The 15,512-nt window shown below is 45.1% G+C and overlaps 1 protein-coding gene across 1 annotated transcript in view; it reads left to right on the top strand.

Annotated features, from left to right (window-relative positions):
- The first annotated feature begins 14,651 nt into the window (after positions 1-14,651).
- Positions 14,652-15,512, top strand: part of DPT (dermatopontin) — a 28,762-nt gene continuing 27,901 nt past the window's right edge. The window contains exon 1 of the mRNA XM_029933055.1: positions 14,652-14,984. Within this exon, the coding sequence (XP_029788915.1) occupies positions 14,680-14,984 (305 nt within the window). The 5' untranslated portion in view covers positions 14,652-14,679. The remainder of the gene's footprint in view (positions 14,985-15,512) is intronic.

The raw sequence follows: 15,512 nt of genomic DNA, 5'->3' as shown, positions 1-15,512 counted from the left end.
TTCCTGGATGGGAAGAATATGTATATTCAAATTGAATATTTTTTCCAGATCCAAGTATAGTGTTCATACAGCCCCAATTCAGTTGGTGAAGGGACTATGTATAAACATTCCAACAAAATCATTCTAGAAATCATTGATGCTGAGGTCTTTCAGTCATTCTGGTAACTGTCTATTCCATAGTGCATTCTAGACAGAAAGGGAGAATGTCAGAGACAAGATCCCTTTCCTCCTTACACACAAGGTACTTTCTCATGTTAAATCCTGCATTTAAGGAATACAAGTCCATATTAAGGGCACAAACTCCTAGGGTGGAATGTCCCCTTTGGCACTGTCCATCCATCTGGCTGCTGGCCAGCGAGCTGACTTGCACGGAAGCCTGTGCTCTCCTCCGCCATGAAAGGAAAGCAGCGAAGGCGTTGCACGTGATTTCTGACTTAAAGCTTTTGTTCAGCCCTTGAAAATACTTACTGCATTAGCTCTTCTTCTTTCCAACTGCAATAATAACGCATGCTTATATAATGTCTTTTATCCTAGGGATTTACTAACATTACAGCGCTTAGTTCCTTTCTGATTAGCCATGGGAAAATGTCAGTTCTTGTTGCTCAGGAAGATTACTGCCTTTCACCAGACCCCACACACAGGCTTAGTCATCACTACCAGGCCAGGAGAGGGGGCGCCTGTGCCCCAAGGGCAAACCGAGCCGGAGACAAGGAGGCCCTTCCGCAGCCAGCAGGACACTATGGCCCAGGTGGTGGCACTGACAGAGGTTCTGGCTCCCGGATGGGAGTGGTGCTGGGGTTGGTCTGTCGTTGCACGACTTCCTTTTAGAACTACACCTTTCATCTGCAGGGTGTCCACGTGGTAGGAGGAAGTAGATTACTTGCAGCGGGAAATTACCATTGTAGACTCCACTCCTTGGGCACTTGCCTATCATTGGAATCAGTACCTGGTTTTGGTTGGGAGATTGTGAACTTGAAAGTCACAATGCTGGAGTTCAAGTCCGGCGTGCGTTCTAACCTGGCTGCAAGACCTTGGCCTGGTTCTGCCCGTGAATCCGTTCTCTCACCTCCCAGATGGATACAATCCCACCTCAGAGGCTCGTTGTGAGGGGGAAATGTGCTGATGAACATTACGAGCTTAGCGGGGCATCCAGCACGGAGCCGTGGGACGGCAGCTTCTGTCACACCCATAAAGTGGCTGTTGCTGATATACTTGCTTCCAGGTAAGCCAAGTGCCCTTTGTTTTTGTAAAAGGGGAACAGGAAATATTTTTTCTCTGTTATGATAATCAGGATTTTTTTTTAAAAAATTATGAACTGAGGCCTAGCAAAAACCGTATTAACAGTATTTACTCTCTTGGGTATTTTATTACTAATACCTCTTCCCTCACATGCTGATTTCCTTTTTTTTTTTTTTTTTTTGGCTGACATCTTCGAAGTAAGATATTTATATAATTATCAGATTGTTCCTAAAGGATTAAAGTTTAATGGAGATTTCTAACTGGTGTGCTATCAAAACCCAAATCTCCTAAAACGCTGTTGTATAACGAACATTACTCATTACTAATTCTGTACCTGACACTTTTCCAATGTTTTACGTATGTTGACTTACTTGATTCTCACACTAATTGTATGAAGTAGGGATTGTGAATGTTCCCATTTTACAGAAGAGGAAACTGAGGCCAGAGTCATTCATTAATTTGCTCAGGTTATGCCTCTACTTAAAATCAAAATGCCTAAGAATGTATTGATAATTTGATTTACTGAGCTTAGCATAATAAACCACTTGATAATTCCTAAGAATTTTGAATTAAAGTCCCTTTTTCTCTGGCATGCCCAACTGAAATGTGACTCAGCCACACAGTCACAGAAATGGATACCTTAATGCAGAAGCCATGTTATGGACATACCTGTACACACAGAGAGAGATAAAAAGAGAGAAAATAGGTTTGATATATTACTCCCAGTATTATATACGTACAGACAAAAAGACTCGACGCCCTTTGCCTTTGTATACAGTTGGAGATTGCTTTTAGTAGATGCCATTGTTACTTCGTTTTGCCGAGTTGAACACTTTGCAGTTTTGCCTCTTCCCTCTATGAGTTATATTTTGTCCTGAGTCCATCTCATTTTGGATATTGCCACAGGGTGTGTTGTTTGTTGTGACCAGTTTCTCTGTTGTTCATTGTGACCATTTTCTCTGTAACGTCATTAACCAGATGGCCACATGATTTTTAGTCATGCTTCAGTTCATCCTGAGAGCATTTTTTGAGGGAAGAAAAGTATGAATTGAGAAAGGAAGAATCTCCGGAGAGTGCCCTATTTTATGGGTGTTGGCGCGTTTCACTTCATCTTTGCAAGAAAATGTTGACTCAGCACCCGCGATGGTTACACCAGTTCCTGTACTGGGCTCAGGACACACACGGGTGTACCCTGCTTTCAGCTGGCTAGCCCTCCAGCTCGCCAGGCAGCAGCTGCTTGGGTATCCTGGGGTCATCGTCAGACAACAATACGTCAGAAAAATCACAGAGCTATGCCTCGATCTGAATTTGAAGTCTCGAGAGCCATCAGACAAAAAGAACTCACCCCTTGCTCTTAAAGGTATTTATAGAGTCAAAGGGCTGGAAGGGACTTCGGGGAGCCTTTGGGATCCAGGCTTCTGATTTCAGTCAACAGACAGCTGTTACATATTTGTTGGAGGTGAGCAATGTACCAGGCACAGTGCTAGACCCTGCAGACCCAGCAGTGAGTCAAACCAGGCACAGAACTCACCATACTCGAGCACACAGTCTAGTGGGAGGGCTCCGACTACAATACCTACACAAGTAAATAGGAAGCTGTGAGAGTAATGTGGGCTGTGAAGAAGGTCCACACCACATCATGAGTGTGACATGGGAATTGTCTTCCAAGGAAGTAGAATTAAGCTGGAGTCTAGCAGGAGGAGCTCCGTAGAAGCAGGGAGGAAGGAGGAGCATCCTGGTCAGAGGGAGCCAGGGAGCTCACTGGGGACTCCAGGCCAGGTCCCCTCTCCAGGTCCCTTCTCCAGGCCTGCAGCAGCCGGTGAGCAGTGAGGAGGTCCAGGTGCCTTTATTTCTCACAATCTTTATCTGAGATGCTGATACTGTCCCGAGAGAGCTTTCATTGTAAGGATGCAAGTTCTGTGTTCAGATGGACTTGGGTGACCTTGGGCAAGTTCTCTGAAACTGTGGCAAGGGGTCACTGAAAGAGTACAGAGATGATGTTCAGTATATAGTGAGTGTAAACATTTTGTACCGACATGCCTCTGAATGTATGCAGGTCGACCAGATGTCATCTTCCTTTCCTCAGAAAAGTCTCCAGGAACAGACTTCCCAGTGGGGAAGCCTGACTCATGCACATAAGGACAAACCAAAAGGAGGGACAATGTATTGTCAGGATAAGATTTACTTTTGACTTCCTGAGGGGCACAGGCTGCAAAGGTGGGCATTAGGACGGAGCGATGTTAGAGCTGAAGATGGAAAAACAGCAGGTAGACGTCAGTCTGGCTTCACACTGAAGGAGCCACGCAGATACTTCCTGACATCACCCAGCTGGTGAGAACTTTCTTCCCTCTGTGAGTAGCTAACCATCACGGCAGCTGGAGAGAGAGGTCCAGTCCTGGGGACAGTCACATTGTTTCAGGATTTTCCTTGTATTGAATCCAGCCAGTTATCACTTCTATCAGTCAGGTCCCAGCAGGAAGCAGGTGCACACTCAAGAGGGATAACTGGGGAGAATAGTGAAAGAACAGTCTACAAAGGTAAGAGCAGGGTTAAAGTGGAACATTCTGGGGCCAGCTATGGCTAGAAACTGCTGAAACACCACTCCAGGCCTGAAGTGGCAGGGTGATGGGGTGATGTTACTGGAACCCAATCAGCAGAAGCCAAGCCTTCATGGAGGGAAACCCAGCCCCTGGCAGCTAGGGTTTGGCAGGCAGGGAATCAGGGGCTAATCATTAATCAATTGGCCCTCTCCTCCCATCCTTCAATCTTCCACTGGTGCCTCCCATTGCCCAGGCCCCACCAGCAGCCTGAGCACAGGAAGCACATTCATGCAGTGCATAAATGATACGTGATCCAGAAAGTGCAACAGAGAGTGTGTAGCCAAACACCTTGTAAAATGAGAGTTCGTTTTTATTTTGAACGCCTGGAAAGTGTTCAAGCACTTTCCGCATGTTATTTCATTCAACTTTCATGATAGAAGAAAAGTAAAGTATGTGCATGTGTGTGTGAGTGCATGTGTGTACACATATGCACACACGTGCACATGCATGCACATGCACACTGTAGGGCTTTGGCCACAGCAGAATGCCGGGGCTCTATCAGTGCTTCTGTTTAGGTGAGGTGAGCACCCAGTCGAAGAGAGTTGAATTCTGGTAGGTGTTAATATCGCAGCAGTTAAAAAGCTGGGAGAGAAAATGAAAGTCATTAGCTCAGCTGCAGGCTGGTGATGGCGACAGGAGGAGGGCTGAGCCGCAGTTCTGCCCTGTCACTGTCAGCACGGTGGCGGTGGCATGCGAGCAGGAGGCAGTTTGGGCTCCAGAAAAGCAGGATTATAGTGCAGGTCTCTCAACACTGCAGGTGTGCCAGGTACTTCTGGACCTGGACCGGAAGCTGGGGACCTGGCAGAGGAAACTTGCCCCATTCTGCCTCCTACTTGGGAAGAATACAAACACCGGAAACATTCTCAGGGGATGAAAATGCACCTGCACATACAGTTCCAGACTCTGGTATGCATAAAGTCACAGGGGGGAGCTCAACACAGATTCCATGCCCCGTCTTCAGGGACTACTCATCAGCAGGACCAACGGGAGCACGTCCCTCCCTCCCAATGCTGATTGGAGGGCGAGGGGCATGTAGACCTGGGAAAGGCAGTAGGCTTTCTCAGTGACCACAACTAGCACCCAAAACCTAAAGAGGTGAAGTGACTGATCAATGTCAATTGGAGGCACAAGCATGTAGCTGCAGCACTGGGGACAAGAGCATGGATCTTAGATAGAGGGGAGGCAGGGAGGATCGGAGGAAGCAGCGACAGGAGCAGTGCTGGGGGAAACACCAGGCAGAGGTGATGAGGAAGGGAACCTCAGGGAGGCTACTTTGCTGCTAAAACCCAGCCCCACAGCCTTCAGAATGGTCACAGGGAAGGGCTTGGTAAACGTGTATGACTGGATCTTCCAAAGCACTCCAGGATGGATCCCCTTGCTCCCACACAAGGCAGGTTCACAAGTCTCTGCCGGGTCCCCGAGAGCCCCGAGACTCCAGCAGGGCGCACTGGGATTGCCTGTGAGAGTGATGGGTCCTTGACTGGAACTGGGAGACACAGGTGTATATCCAGACACTGTCACCAGTATGTCCATAACTTGGACATGGCTCTACCTCTCAAAGCCTCCATTTCAAAATCGGTAAGATGGAAATCATAAAGCCCACCTCCATCCTCCACAAGTGCAAGGATGAACTGAATCGTGCTGGAGGCCTGCAAATAGAAAACAATAAATATGTACTGGGTGCCTCCTACCTATGAGAGGGCGTGGTTTACATACACAGGTCCAAGCATTTATAAAGCTGATTTGAATTTAGGAACATTGGCTTGGAATGGCATCACTGAATAGAAGATCTCCTTTTTCTCCCAGAAGGTTCCTCTTTCTGCCTGCTGCTCCCGGGCCTCCTGAATTCTCCCTCACTCCCCGCCTTCGGTGACCAGCTCTTTGCACCTGACATCTTAGAACTCACTGTCTGAGCAACTTCCACCATCCTTGGGTGGTGAAATAGCTTTACTGCTGGGAGCTGCATCGGCCTTGCTGGATGACACAGTCACAGCAAAGAAATGGCAGACCTTTGCACAGCTCCTGCCATGAAGCGAAACTGGTACCTCCTGTTATTGGCTCATACTGGGAATGGGACCACTGTTGTTGATTAGGCTTCACAATGTTCCAAACCAGATCGATATTCTCCACACAGTTACCCCATAAGGAAAAGCATATTCCTGCCCCTGCATAAGAGGTTTTAGATCAAAGCGTACTGATGTTTGCCAAAAGGCTCTTCTAATGAGCCTTGCAGACCCAAGACATAAAGAATAAAGGGGGCTAAGAACACAAGAGTCATGATTAACTCTGGCCCGGAGAAGAAGAGCCTGACTTAGAGATAAGAAACAGACAAGGATGGGACATAAGTTGCTGCATATGCCTTTGCTGATTGGAGCCACAAATACCCTCCCTTGTACTGACTGACTTCAGTTATGAGGACGGATAAAAAACTAGAAACCCAGGTACCAGGCCGAGACACATAGGGCCCCCAGTATGCTTACATCCAAGAAAGGGCTTTCTCTAGCAACTTGTTAACAAGTATCCTTTCTCTTGTGGTTAATGAGCTAGATAAAATAACTCCTAGCCTAGCTAGACACAATTTGAGCTATGTTTTAATTTTAGCGTTACTAACTTAAATAATATGTATATTATCCTGTTTTTTACTAAAAACATCCTGTTATTCTCTTGGTTATAAAATTTACTCAACCTCACTGTAAGCACTTTACATGACTTGGTTATAACTTGTTAATTAAAAACAAAGTCATAATTATTGGCAGAAAACCAATCCATACAAAATAAGATAGGTTTGTTACTTTCTTAATCTTGGGGACTAATGCCAAGAATAAATTGGGATGGTTCTACAAAAACACTTTTGTAAAACTTGTTTCTGTATACTTTTGATGATCAACGCATCTTATCATAAAGAATTAGCCACTGTAAAAAATTTCTATTTCCTGATGTCATGTTATTGCTTGACCAATAAAAAAGATACCAAAGCAGACAGAACAGAGATGCCTGCCTGGTGATCAAGAAAGAAACTCGAGGCTCTCTCACTCTCTTTCGCTGATGCCGTCCATCCTTTCAGGGACCCCTGGACCTGCTGGAGCTGGACTCCGGCACTTTACCATTCCCAAACGAATTCTTCCCACTCATGGGCTCGGAGCACTGAGAGGCCCCCCCAGTCGGCTGCTCACTACAAGGATTTGCATGATGAGGCCTTCTGCCCCAGTGCCCAAGGTCTCTCTGAGAGGTGGTAATGACAACCTACATTTGTGTCAAGCCTTACAATTTTCAAAGGCTTTGCGAGACTCTTTTTTGGTATGATTCTCACAACAGTCTCATGGTGGTGAGAGAGGCTGCTGCTGTGATTATTCCCCCGTCTTACAGATAATCAAACAGGTTTTGTTTAACTCTGGTTCTCAAGCAGGCATGCTTCTGCACCCCCAGAGGACATTTGGCAATGTCTGCAGGCATCATGTCGCATGTCACGCTGCTGGCATGTAGTGGATGAAGACCAGGGGTGAGCTCAACGTTCTACAGCGTTCAGGGCCACAAAGAGTTATCTGACCCAAAGCATTAGTAGTGCCAAAGCCAGGGAACTCTGATTTAATGTCATTTTGCTTACTTATAGACCCAGGATTTTGGATTCCAGGCATCTCTGCTCATTTCAGTGTCCTCTGCCGCTGCTCTGAAGTCCCGCCATCACCTGTTGGTACTTGGAATAATTCGGTCACCTCACTAAAAGAAACCGACTGATGAATTCAAGTCCCCTTTGTGTCTTGTGCTCACTATAAAAATTGGGATGAGTTACTAATCTTCTCTCAAACTCATTTTCCCTAATCATAAAAGGGTTATCCCAGGACTGTGAGGAGACAGAAAGGCCGATTGCATGTAAAGCATATAACAGAGTAACTAGCACATGGCAGGTGCACAGTGTCCGACCCCTCCCGATCCTGCCTCCTCACTGCCCATAACCGGGGCTCTCACTCTCTCTCTCTCCTGCTTCTCCCAATGCGAGCACTTTTAACCCCGCTGGTAGCTCCCAGGGTTAACCTCAAATGGCATAAGGGTGGGTGTCGCAACATCTCAGGAAAACAGCATGTCATGCAAACAGTGGCAAGCTTGAGACACAGGAGGACGGCCTGGCTATGCAGAGGCTACTTAAGTAAGATCTTCTTCAGCTGGGAAATGTTTTTTGGGGGGAGGAGAGAACATGGATGCTTCAGCAGACATGTGGCATGGAGCTCCTGACAGTATGTAGGCAAAGACCTACATGGAGGTAGCTTGTCCATGGAGCTGCAGCTAACTCCTGACTATACACAGTAATTAACGGGGGAAAAAGAAAGTGTGCAAAAATGGAATCGTCTCATAATTTCCAGCCAATATTTCAGGCTGAGCATCTGTTCCTCCGAGGCTGCCACCTTCATCTGGGTGCTGCAATGAGCTGTGCCCTCTGCCTTTCCCCAGGCTTGTCCCTGGAGCCAACAGGTCACCCTCAGAAAACTGCAGTGGATTCAGTCTGCTCGGGAGTGACACCATGAATAGACACCGCTCTTCCTGCCAACACGCAACAAGATCTGTTCCAATCAGGGAAGTGTAAAAATAACTCACTCAGAGGGGTAAGTTGATTCTAGGGCCATTCTGGAGGCTCCCTGTTGAGACCAAGCCAAAATAGTATATGCAGAATTTCCCAGGAAGGAATTATATACCTGATGGAGCTACCAGACTGGAGTGGATCCAGACCTCAAAAGGTGTCACCAGAATGGCTGTGGCTTCCCACAGCTCTCAGAAGAAGCCAGGCCTGATAAAAGGATTGGTGGAGATGTAGAGAAATCAGAACACTCATCTCCACTGCTGGGGGGGATGTAAATTGGTTTGGCTGTTTTGGAAAGCAGGCTGGCAGTTCCTGAAAAAGGTAAATACAGAGGGGCGCCTGGGTGGCTCAGATGGTTGAGTATCTCAGTTTGGCTCAGGTCATAATCTCACAGTTCGTGAGTTTGAGCCCCATAGCGGGCTCACCGCTGTCAGCTCAGAGCCTGCTTCAAATCCTCTGTCCCCCTCTCTTTCTGCACCTCCTCCACTTGTGCTCTCTCAGAAATAAACATTTTTTAAAAGCTAAACATGAAGCTACCATGTACCCCAGCAAGTCTACTCAACAACTCAAATGTCCATCAACTTATGAATGGATAAACAGCATGCAGTACACCTATACAATGGAATATTGTTTGGCAACAAAAAGAAATGAAGTCCCGACACGTGCTACAACATGGATGAGTCTTGAAAACAGTTATGCCAAGTGGCAGACCAGTAACAAAAGACCACATGATTCTATCTACATGAAACGTCCAGATTACACAAATCCACAGGGACATAATATAGATTTGTGATTATCCAGAGCCAAAGAGAGGAGAAATGGGGAGTCACTGCTAATGGGTACAGAATTTCTTGTTGAGTGACAAAAATGTTCTAAAATTTGTTGTGGTGAGAGTGGTACAATGGGAATACACTAAAAGTCATTGAATTATGTGCCTTAAACAGTGAATCATGTGATATGTGAGTTATATCTCAACAAAACTGTTAAGTGGAGAAGGAGGAGGAGGAAGAGGAAGAGAGGAGAAGAAAAAGAAGAATCATTCAGGCTTTGGAATGCTCATTGGCTGAGTCTGTCCAAAACATCTCAAGTTCATTACTACTAGGAAGAGCGGCCTCTGGAATGAAATGATTTGGCATCTTATAGGCCTCCGTATCACTCAATTACCCCTCACTGAGCGACTCCCGGGACGAGGGGAGAGTTTTCTGAGATGTCTTCCGTAGAGCGGTTCTCACTTCGGTGTGGATCAGACTACCCAGAGGGCTTGTTAAAATGCAGACTACTGGAGAAGATATTTGCAAATGACATATCAGGTAAAGGATTAGTATCCAAAATCTATAAGGAACTTATCAAAAACACCAGAAATAAAAATAAAAATAAATAATCCAGTGAAGAGATGGGCAAAGTACATGAATAGACAGTTTTCCAAAGGAGACATCCAGGTGGCTAACAGACCAAGAAAAAATGCTCAACATCACTCATCATCAGGGAAATACAAATCAAAACCACAATGAGATACCATCTCACACCTGTCAGGATGGTTAACATTAACAACTCCGGCAACAACAGATGTCGGTGAGGATGCAGAGAAAAATGAACCCTTTTGCACTGCTGGTGAGAATGCAAACCGGTACAGCCACTCTTGAAAATAGTAGGGAGATTCCTCAAAAAATTAAAAATGGAACTATCCTATAATCCAGCAATTGCATTACTAGGTATTTTTCTAAAGAATACAAAAATACTGATTCAAAGAGACAGATTTACCCCAATGTTTATAGCAGCACTATTGACGATAGCCAAAGTATGGAAAAAATCCAAACGTCCATCAACTGATGAATAGGTAAACAATATGTGGTGTGTGTGTGTGTGTGTGTGTGTGTGTGTGTGTGTGTGTGTGTGTGTGGTGGAATATTACTCACCAGTCAAAAGAATGAAGTCTCACCATATGTAACAATGTGGATAGAATTAGAGTGTATTATGCTAAGTGAAATAAGCCAGTCAAAAAAAGACAAAATCATACGATTTTACTCATATGTGGAATTTAAGAAACATAACAGTGAACATAGTGGAAGGAAAAGAAAACTACAGTAAAAACAGAGAAGGAGATAAACCATAAGAGACTCTAAAATACATGGGGCTCCTGGATACTCAGTCAGTTAAGCCTCCAACTCTTGGTTTCTGCTCAGGTCATGATCTTATGGTTTGTGAGTTCAAGCCCTGCATGACAGTGCATAGCCTGCTTTGGATTCTTTCTCTCTCCCTATTTCTGCCTCTCCCCTATTCACTCTCTCTCTCTCTCTCTCTCTCTCTCTCTCAAAATAAATAAATAAATAAATAATAAACAAATAAATAAACCTAAAGAAAGAGACTGTTAAATACAGAGAACAAACTGAGGGTTGCTGGAGGGGTGGAGGATGGGGGGGGGGATGAGCTAAATGGGTAATGGGCATTAAGGAGAGCACTTGCTGGGATGAGCACTGGGTGTTACACATAAGTGATGCATCACCAAATTCTACTCCTGAAATCATTATTACACTATCTGTTAAATAACTTGGATTTAAATAAAAAATAAAATTTAAAAATCTGGATATTTAAAAAAAATACAAAAGAGAAAAAAATAAAACACAGATTGCTGGGCCCCACCCCCACGTGCCTTATTCATTAGGTCTGGGATGGGGCCAGAGAATTTGCATTTCTAACAAGTTTCCAGGTGATTCGGATGCGGTGGGTACTAGATCCACATTTTGAAAACTCAGTTCTTGAAAGTCTTCAGATGATCCAGTACATGTTGCCAATAGCAGCAGAAATCAGTAGTGCAAATGGGTTTATTGTGTGTGTGCTAATATAAATAACCTCATAAATATTTTATGTGCCAATTCATCCTAAGAGTTGATTTCCAGCTAGGGACTGCAGGTTTGATGACTTAAGGAATCACAGAATGGAATCAAAAACCCCGAGGGTCATAACCTCCCAGCTCTGGGGATCTGAGCCAAAGACTCCCTGGCCACAGTTTCCTCATCTGTAAAAAAGGAACCCCAATACGGCTTCACTAACCTACGTGATATGGTTGTGAGAAAGAGTATATGTTTACCTCGTTGAAAATGCTTGGTGAAGTGCTCGTGTGTTGCACAGTTCTCTAACTTCCGCTCAGGAATACCATTCTCTGGGAAGACTCCAGCAACTCGCTCAAAGCCATCAGCAGTTTCTGGGATCCCCCGAGACATTGCATAAGTTGAGATGGTTTAAGCTCTAAGTAACAGGAATCTACACCCACACTGGCCTAAATTATCAAGATGTTTACTTCTGCACACTGCAGAGGGTCCAGCCCTGCTATCTCCAAGCTGTAAAGCCAGAGATGTCTGCACAGAACAGGGAAGAGGCGGGGCCTGAAAATAGGTTGGAAAACGAGTGTACAATAAAGCTAAGTGCTTACAATGACTTGCATTGTCTCTCTCTGGGAGTTCCTTAAGGTTAAAATTATTCATACATCATACCCAGAATGCAGGCTAACTCATGACCATCAGTATGCTACAATTTAAAACCCTTAAGGGAAAGGGATGGAAAAAAATCAGCAAGTCAATCGATTGATCAATTAATCTAATCCTCTATAGTAGCAGTTCTCAACATTGGCTCTACATGAGAATCATACGGGAAGGTTTAAAAGGGTACTGTTAGTCTGGGCCCTGCTCAGAAGCATCTGGTCTCGTGGGTCTGGGATGAGGCTCAGACACCGGTGTTTTTCAAAATTTTCCAGGTAATTCTTGAGTGGTCATTTTTGACAGAACTGAGAATGATTGTTCTAGCATATTAGAAGTCAAAGTAGTTGCCCTAAGCTTGGAGGATACCAGTTGCCAGCCATGGGGTATTACTTAGGGGTAAAGTGATAGGAGAATATGATGCTATCATATTGATGCTAGCATATATGCTGTTAACAAAACTGTGCCCACAGCCTCTTCTCTCCTTTTAGTAACCACAATCTTGAAGCAAATTGCATGCACCCCCCCCCCCGCCAACACACACTCATTTGCTTCCTTACCTTGTGCAATTTTTTTTCTCCTTCGAGATTACCTTGATGTTTAATCTAGCCTGAATGCTATCTGGTGTATGTACTATTGGTGGCACAAGGCGTGGAATTTATAGTGGGATTTCCTTTTCCTTAGCTCCGTGTTCCTTTAGGAGAGTGGCTCTTTTATTTACTTATTTTTAATGTTTTTTATTTAGTGAGAGAGAGAGAGAGAGAGAGAGAGAGAAGGTTTGAGCAGGGGAGGGTCAGAGAGAGAGAGAGGGAGACACAGAATCTGAAGCAGGCTCCAGGCTGTGAACTGTCAGCACAGAGTCTGACGCGGGGCTTGAACCCACAAACCGCGAGATCATGACCTGAGCTGAAGCTGGATGCTCAACCGACTGAGCCACCCAGGCACCTCGGAAAGTGGTTCTTAAGTATGGTGTGAATAAGAATCACATAGAAACGTTTTTTTAAAAACTGTAGATACCTGTGCACCTGCTGTGAGGTTGTGATTTAGGACATTCTAGAGAGGAACACAGGAGTCTGCATTTCGATATGGATAACGGGGTTAAGAGATAATTGGTCTACAACCACAGTTTAAAGAAACTTCCTTATGGTCCACCTTGATGAAGAATGGAAAATAGGAAATGCTCTGCACACAGGAGTCACCCAGAAGGCTCAAAAGATTTGAACAGCTACATCACCTAAGAAGGCATATGGTGCCTGATAAGCACATGACAAAAATGCTCAGAATGATTAGTCTTTAGGGAAATGCCACCACTGAAATGCCACTAGATGCCTATTACCCATTAAAATGGTTTAAAAAAGAAAGAAATGGCAATTTTATGGGAGGGATGCACAATGGCTCCGCCTCTTTATAAATCAGGTAGTTTCTTATAAACTTAAACATACACTTACCTGTGGTCTAGCAAGCCCACTCCTAGGTATTTGCCCAAATGAAATAAAAATGTATTCACACAAACTTTGTGAACAAAGTTCATGCAAAAAAAATCCTGTACATGCTTATTTACAGCAGCTTTTTCCACAATTACCATAACCGGCGGGGGGAGGGGGACTTCAAATGTCTCTCAACTGGTATAATGTATAAACGGTCTGGACTATCGCCAGAACACCACACCGCAGTACAAGGGAATGAACTTCTGACACACACAACCACATGGATTAATCTAGAAAGCATTATTCTAAGGGAAGGGAGTCAGATGCAAAAGACTATGTATGATTCCATTTACTTGACATTCTGGAAATAGCAAAGCTATAGTGACAGAAAGTAGATCAGGGATTACCAGGAACAGGCTGTTGGAGAAGATTTGCCCACTGAGGGGTCTAAAGGGAATTTGGTGGTTGATGCACCTGTTCTATATCTCAGTTACCAGTGTGAGTTACATGATCGCATGCCAAACATCTTAACAGATGAATTTCATTATATGTACATTATACTTCAATAAAAAGAAAACCGCAAACATGGAGGAAAAACACTGAAGGATAAGTTCACATGATTCAGATTAAATTCATTAACACTGGAGAGCAGAGCACAGTTTGTAGATGTAGTGGGGTCCAATATTAGCAGCTTAGGGGGCAGAGATAGTGCCTAACTTTTTTTCCTGGGACCCACAGGTGCAGAGATAGTGCCTAACTTCTCTTCCCAGGGCCCACAGCACTTCTATGTGTGAGTTAATAATTCAAAGAGCAGCCTTGCAAACTGGCATGGCATGCATATAACTCAAAATCAAAGACATCGGGCTGAGAACTTTAAGAAAACCAGACATCTAGCCTTGCGGAAATCTAAATGACTTTGGCCCTTCATCATATTATTTTGGTGTTTTGAAATCAGGACTCTGTGGGGTCCTGGAAGGCCTGTTGGGAGAACAAATGCAGGGAGGCTGGGGGAGGGGAGCAGAGGGACGTGAGGTCCTGAGAGATGGGGGCAGACAGGCTGTTGGCTCAGGTGAAGGCTTCTAAGGGGTGCTAAGCCATTTACTTTCATAATCTCCCCCGCAGAGTTATTCTTTCTCCAGGGAGTTTCTTTCATTTGTATGTTCCTTACATTTTCCTAGAATTCCACCTTAAAACAAGCTGGATGGACTTATGGCCAGGCTCTCCACTCCGAGGTTTTGCTTAAACAATGACACACTGCACTTGGAGCCTGCTTTCCCACATCTGGAAGCCACATGTCAGCGGCAGCTGTATAAAACAGTCAGCCCAGCAGACCTAGTGTGACTTTTTTTGCCAGAAGTCTAGGCAGCATGGACCTTGCTCAGCTATGGGTACTTCTGCCCCTGGTCACCGTGGCCTGGGGCCAGTATGGTGACTACGGGTACCCCTACCAGCAGTACCATGACTACAGTGATGATGGGTGGGTCAATCTGAACCGGCAAGGCTTCAGCTACCAGTGTCCCCATGGGCAGGTGGTGGTGGCCGTGAGGAGCATCTTCAACAAGAAAGAAGGCTCGGACAGACAATGGAACTATGCCTGCATGCCCACGCCCCAGAACCTCGGGGAGCCCACGGAGTGCTGGTGGGAGGAAATCAACAGAGCTGGAATGGAGTGGTAAGGGCAGCCTGCGCTCTCGGGTGGGGTCTTGGTGGCACATTCCCCTCCGGGGGTCTGTTTGACCGCAGCCTCCAAGGACTAGGCCAGGAGTGCACTGTTGCTTTCTCTGGGAGGTTGGGCTGCTGCCTAGCAGACGACATTACAGGACAGAAACCCAGGATGGGGAGTGCCTAAAGAAGACAGGCTCCTCTGTGCTTCTGTTTCTTCCAGAAGCAGCCCTCCTCTTAATTTGGTCCAGGGACTGACTACTGTGGGTCTGCAAAAACTTTCCTAGCCTGCAGAAAGATAGGTATAGAAATCAAAAGTTTTGAAGACCCTTTATAGCAAATTAACACTGTTACAATGTCCACATGACTTTTTTGTTTTGCAGTCATTTATTTTTACTGTTTTACAAAAGTATTGGTCCACAGTAGTCTGGGGACAATAAATGACTGGACCCTCACCACAGACCGTTTGAGAAATATGAATTGAAAGCAAGTCAATGGGGAAGAGGGGACAAAGAAATTAAGGCAAAGAGAAGTGAAA

Source organism: Suricata suricatta, chromosome 3 (genome assembly GCF_006229205.1).
Source record: "Suricata suricatta isolate VVHF042 chromosome 3, meerkat_22Aug2017_6uvM2_HiC, whole genome shotgun sequence".
Taxonomy (NCBI): Eukaryota; Metazoa; Chordata; class Mammalia; order Carnivora; family Herpestidae; genus Suricata; species Suricata suricatta.
The sequence above is the reverse complement of the archived record's forward strand: the minus strand, read 5'-3'. Positions and strand labels throughout refer to the sequence as shown.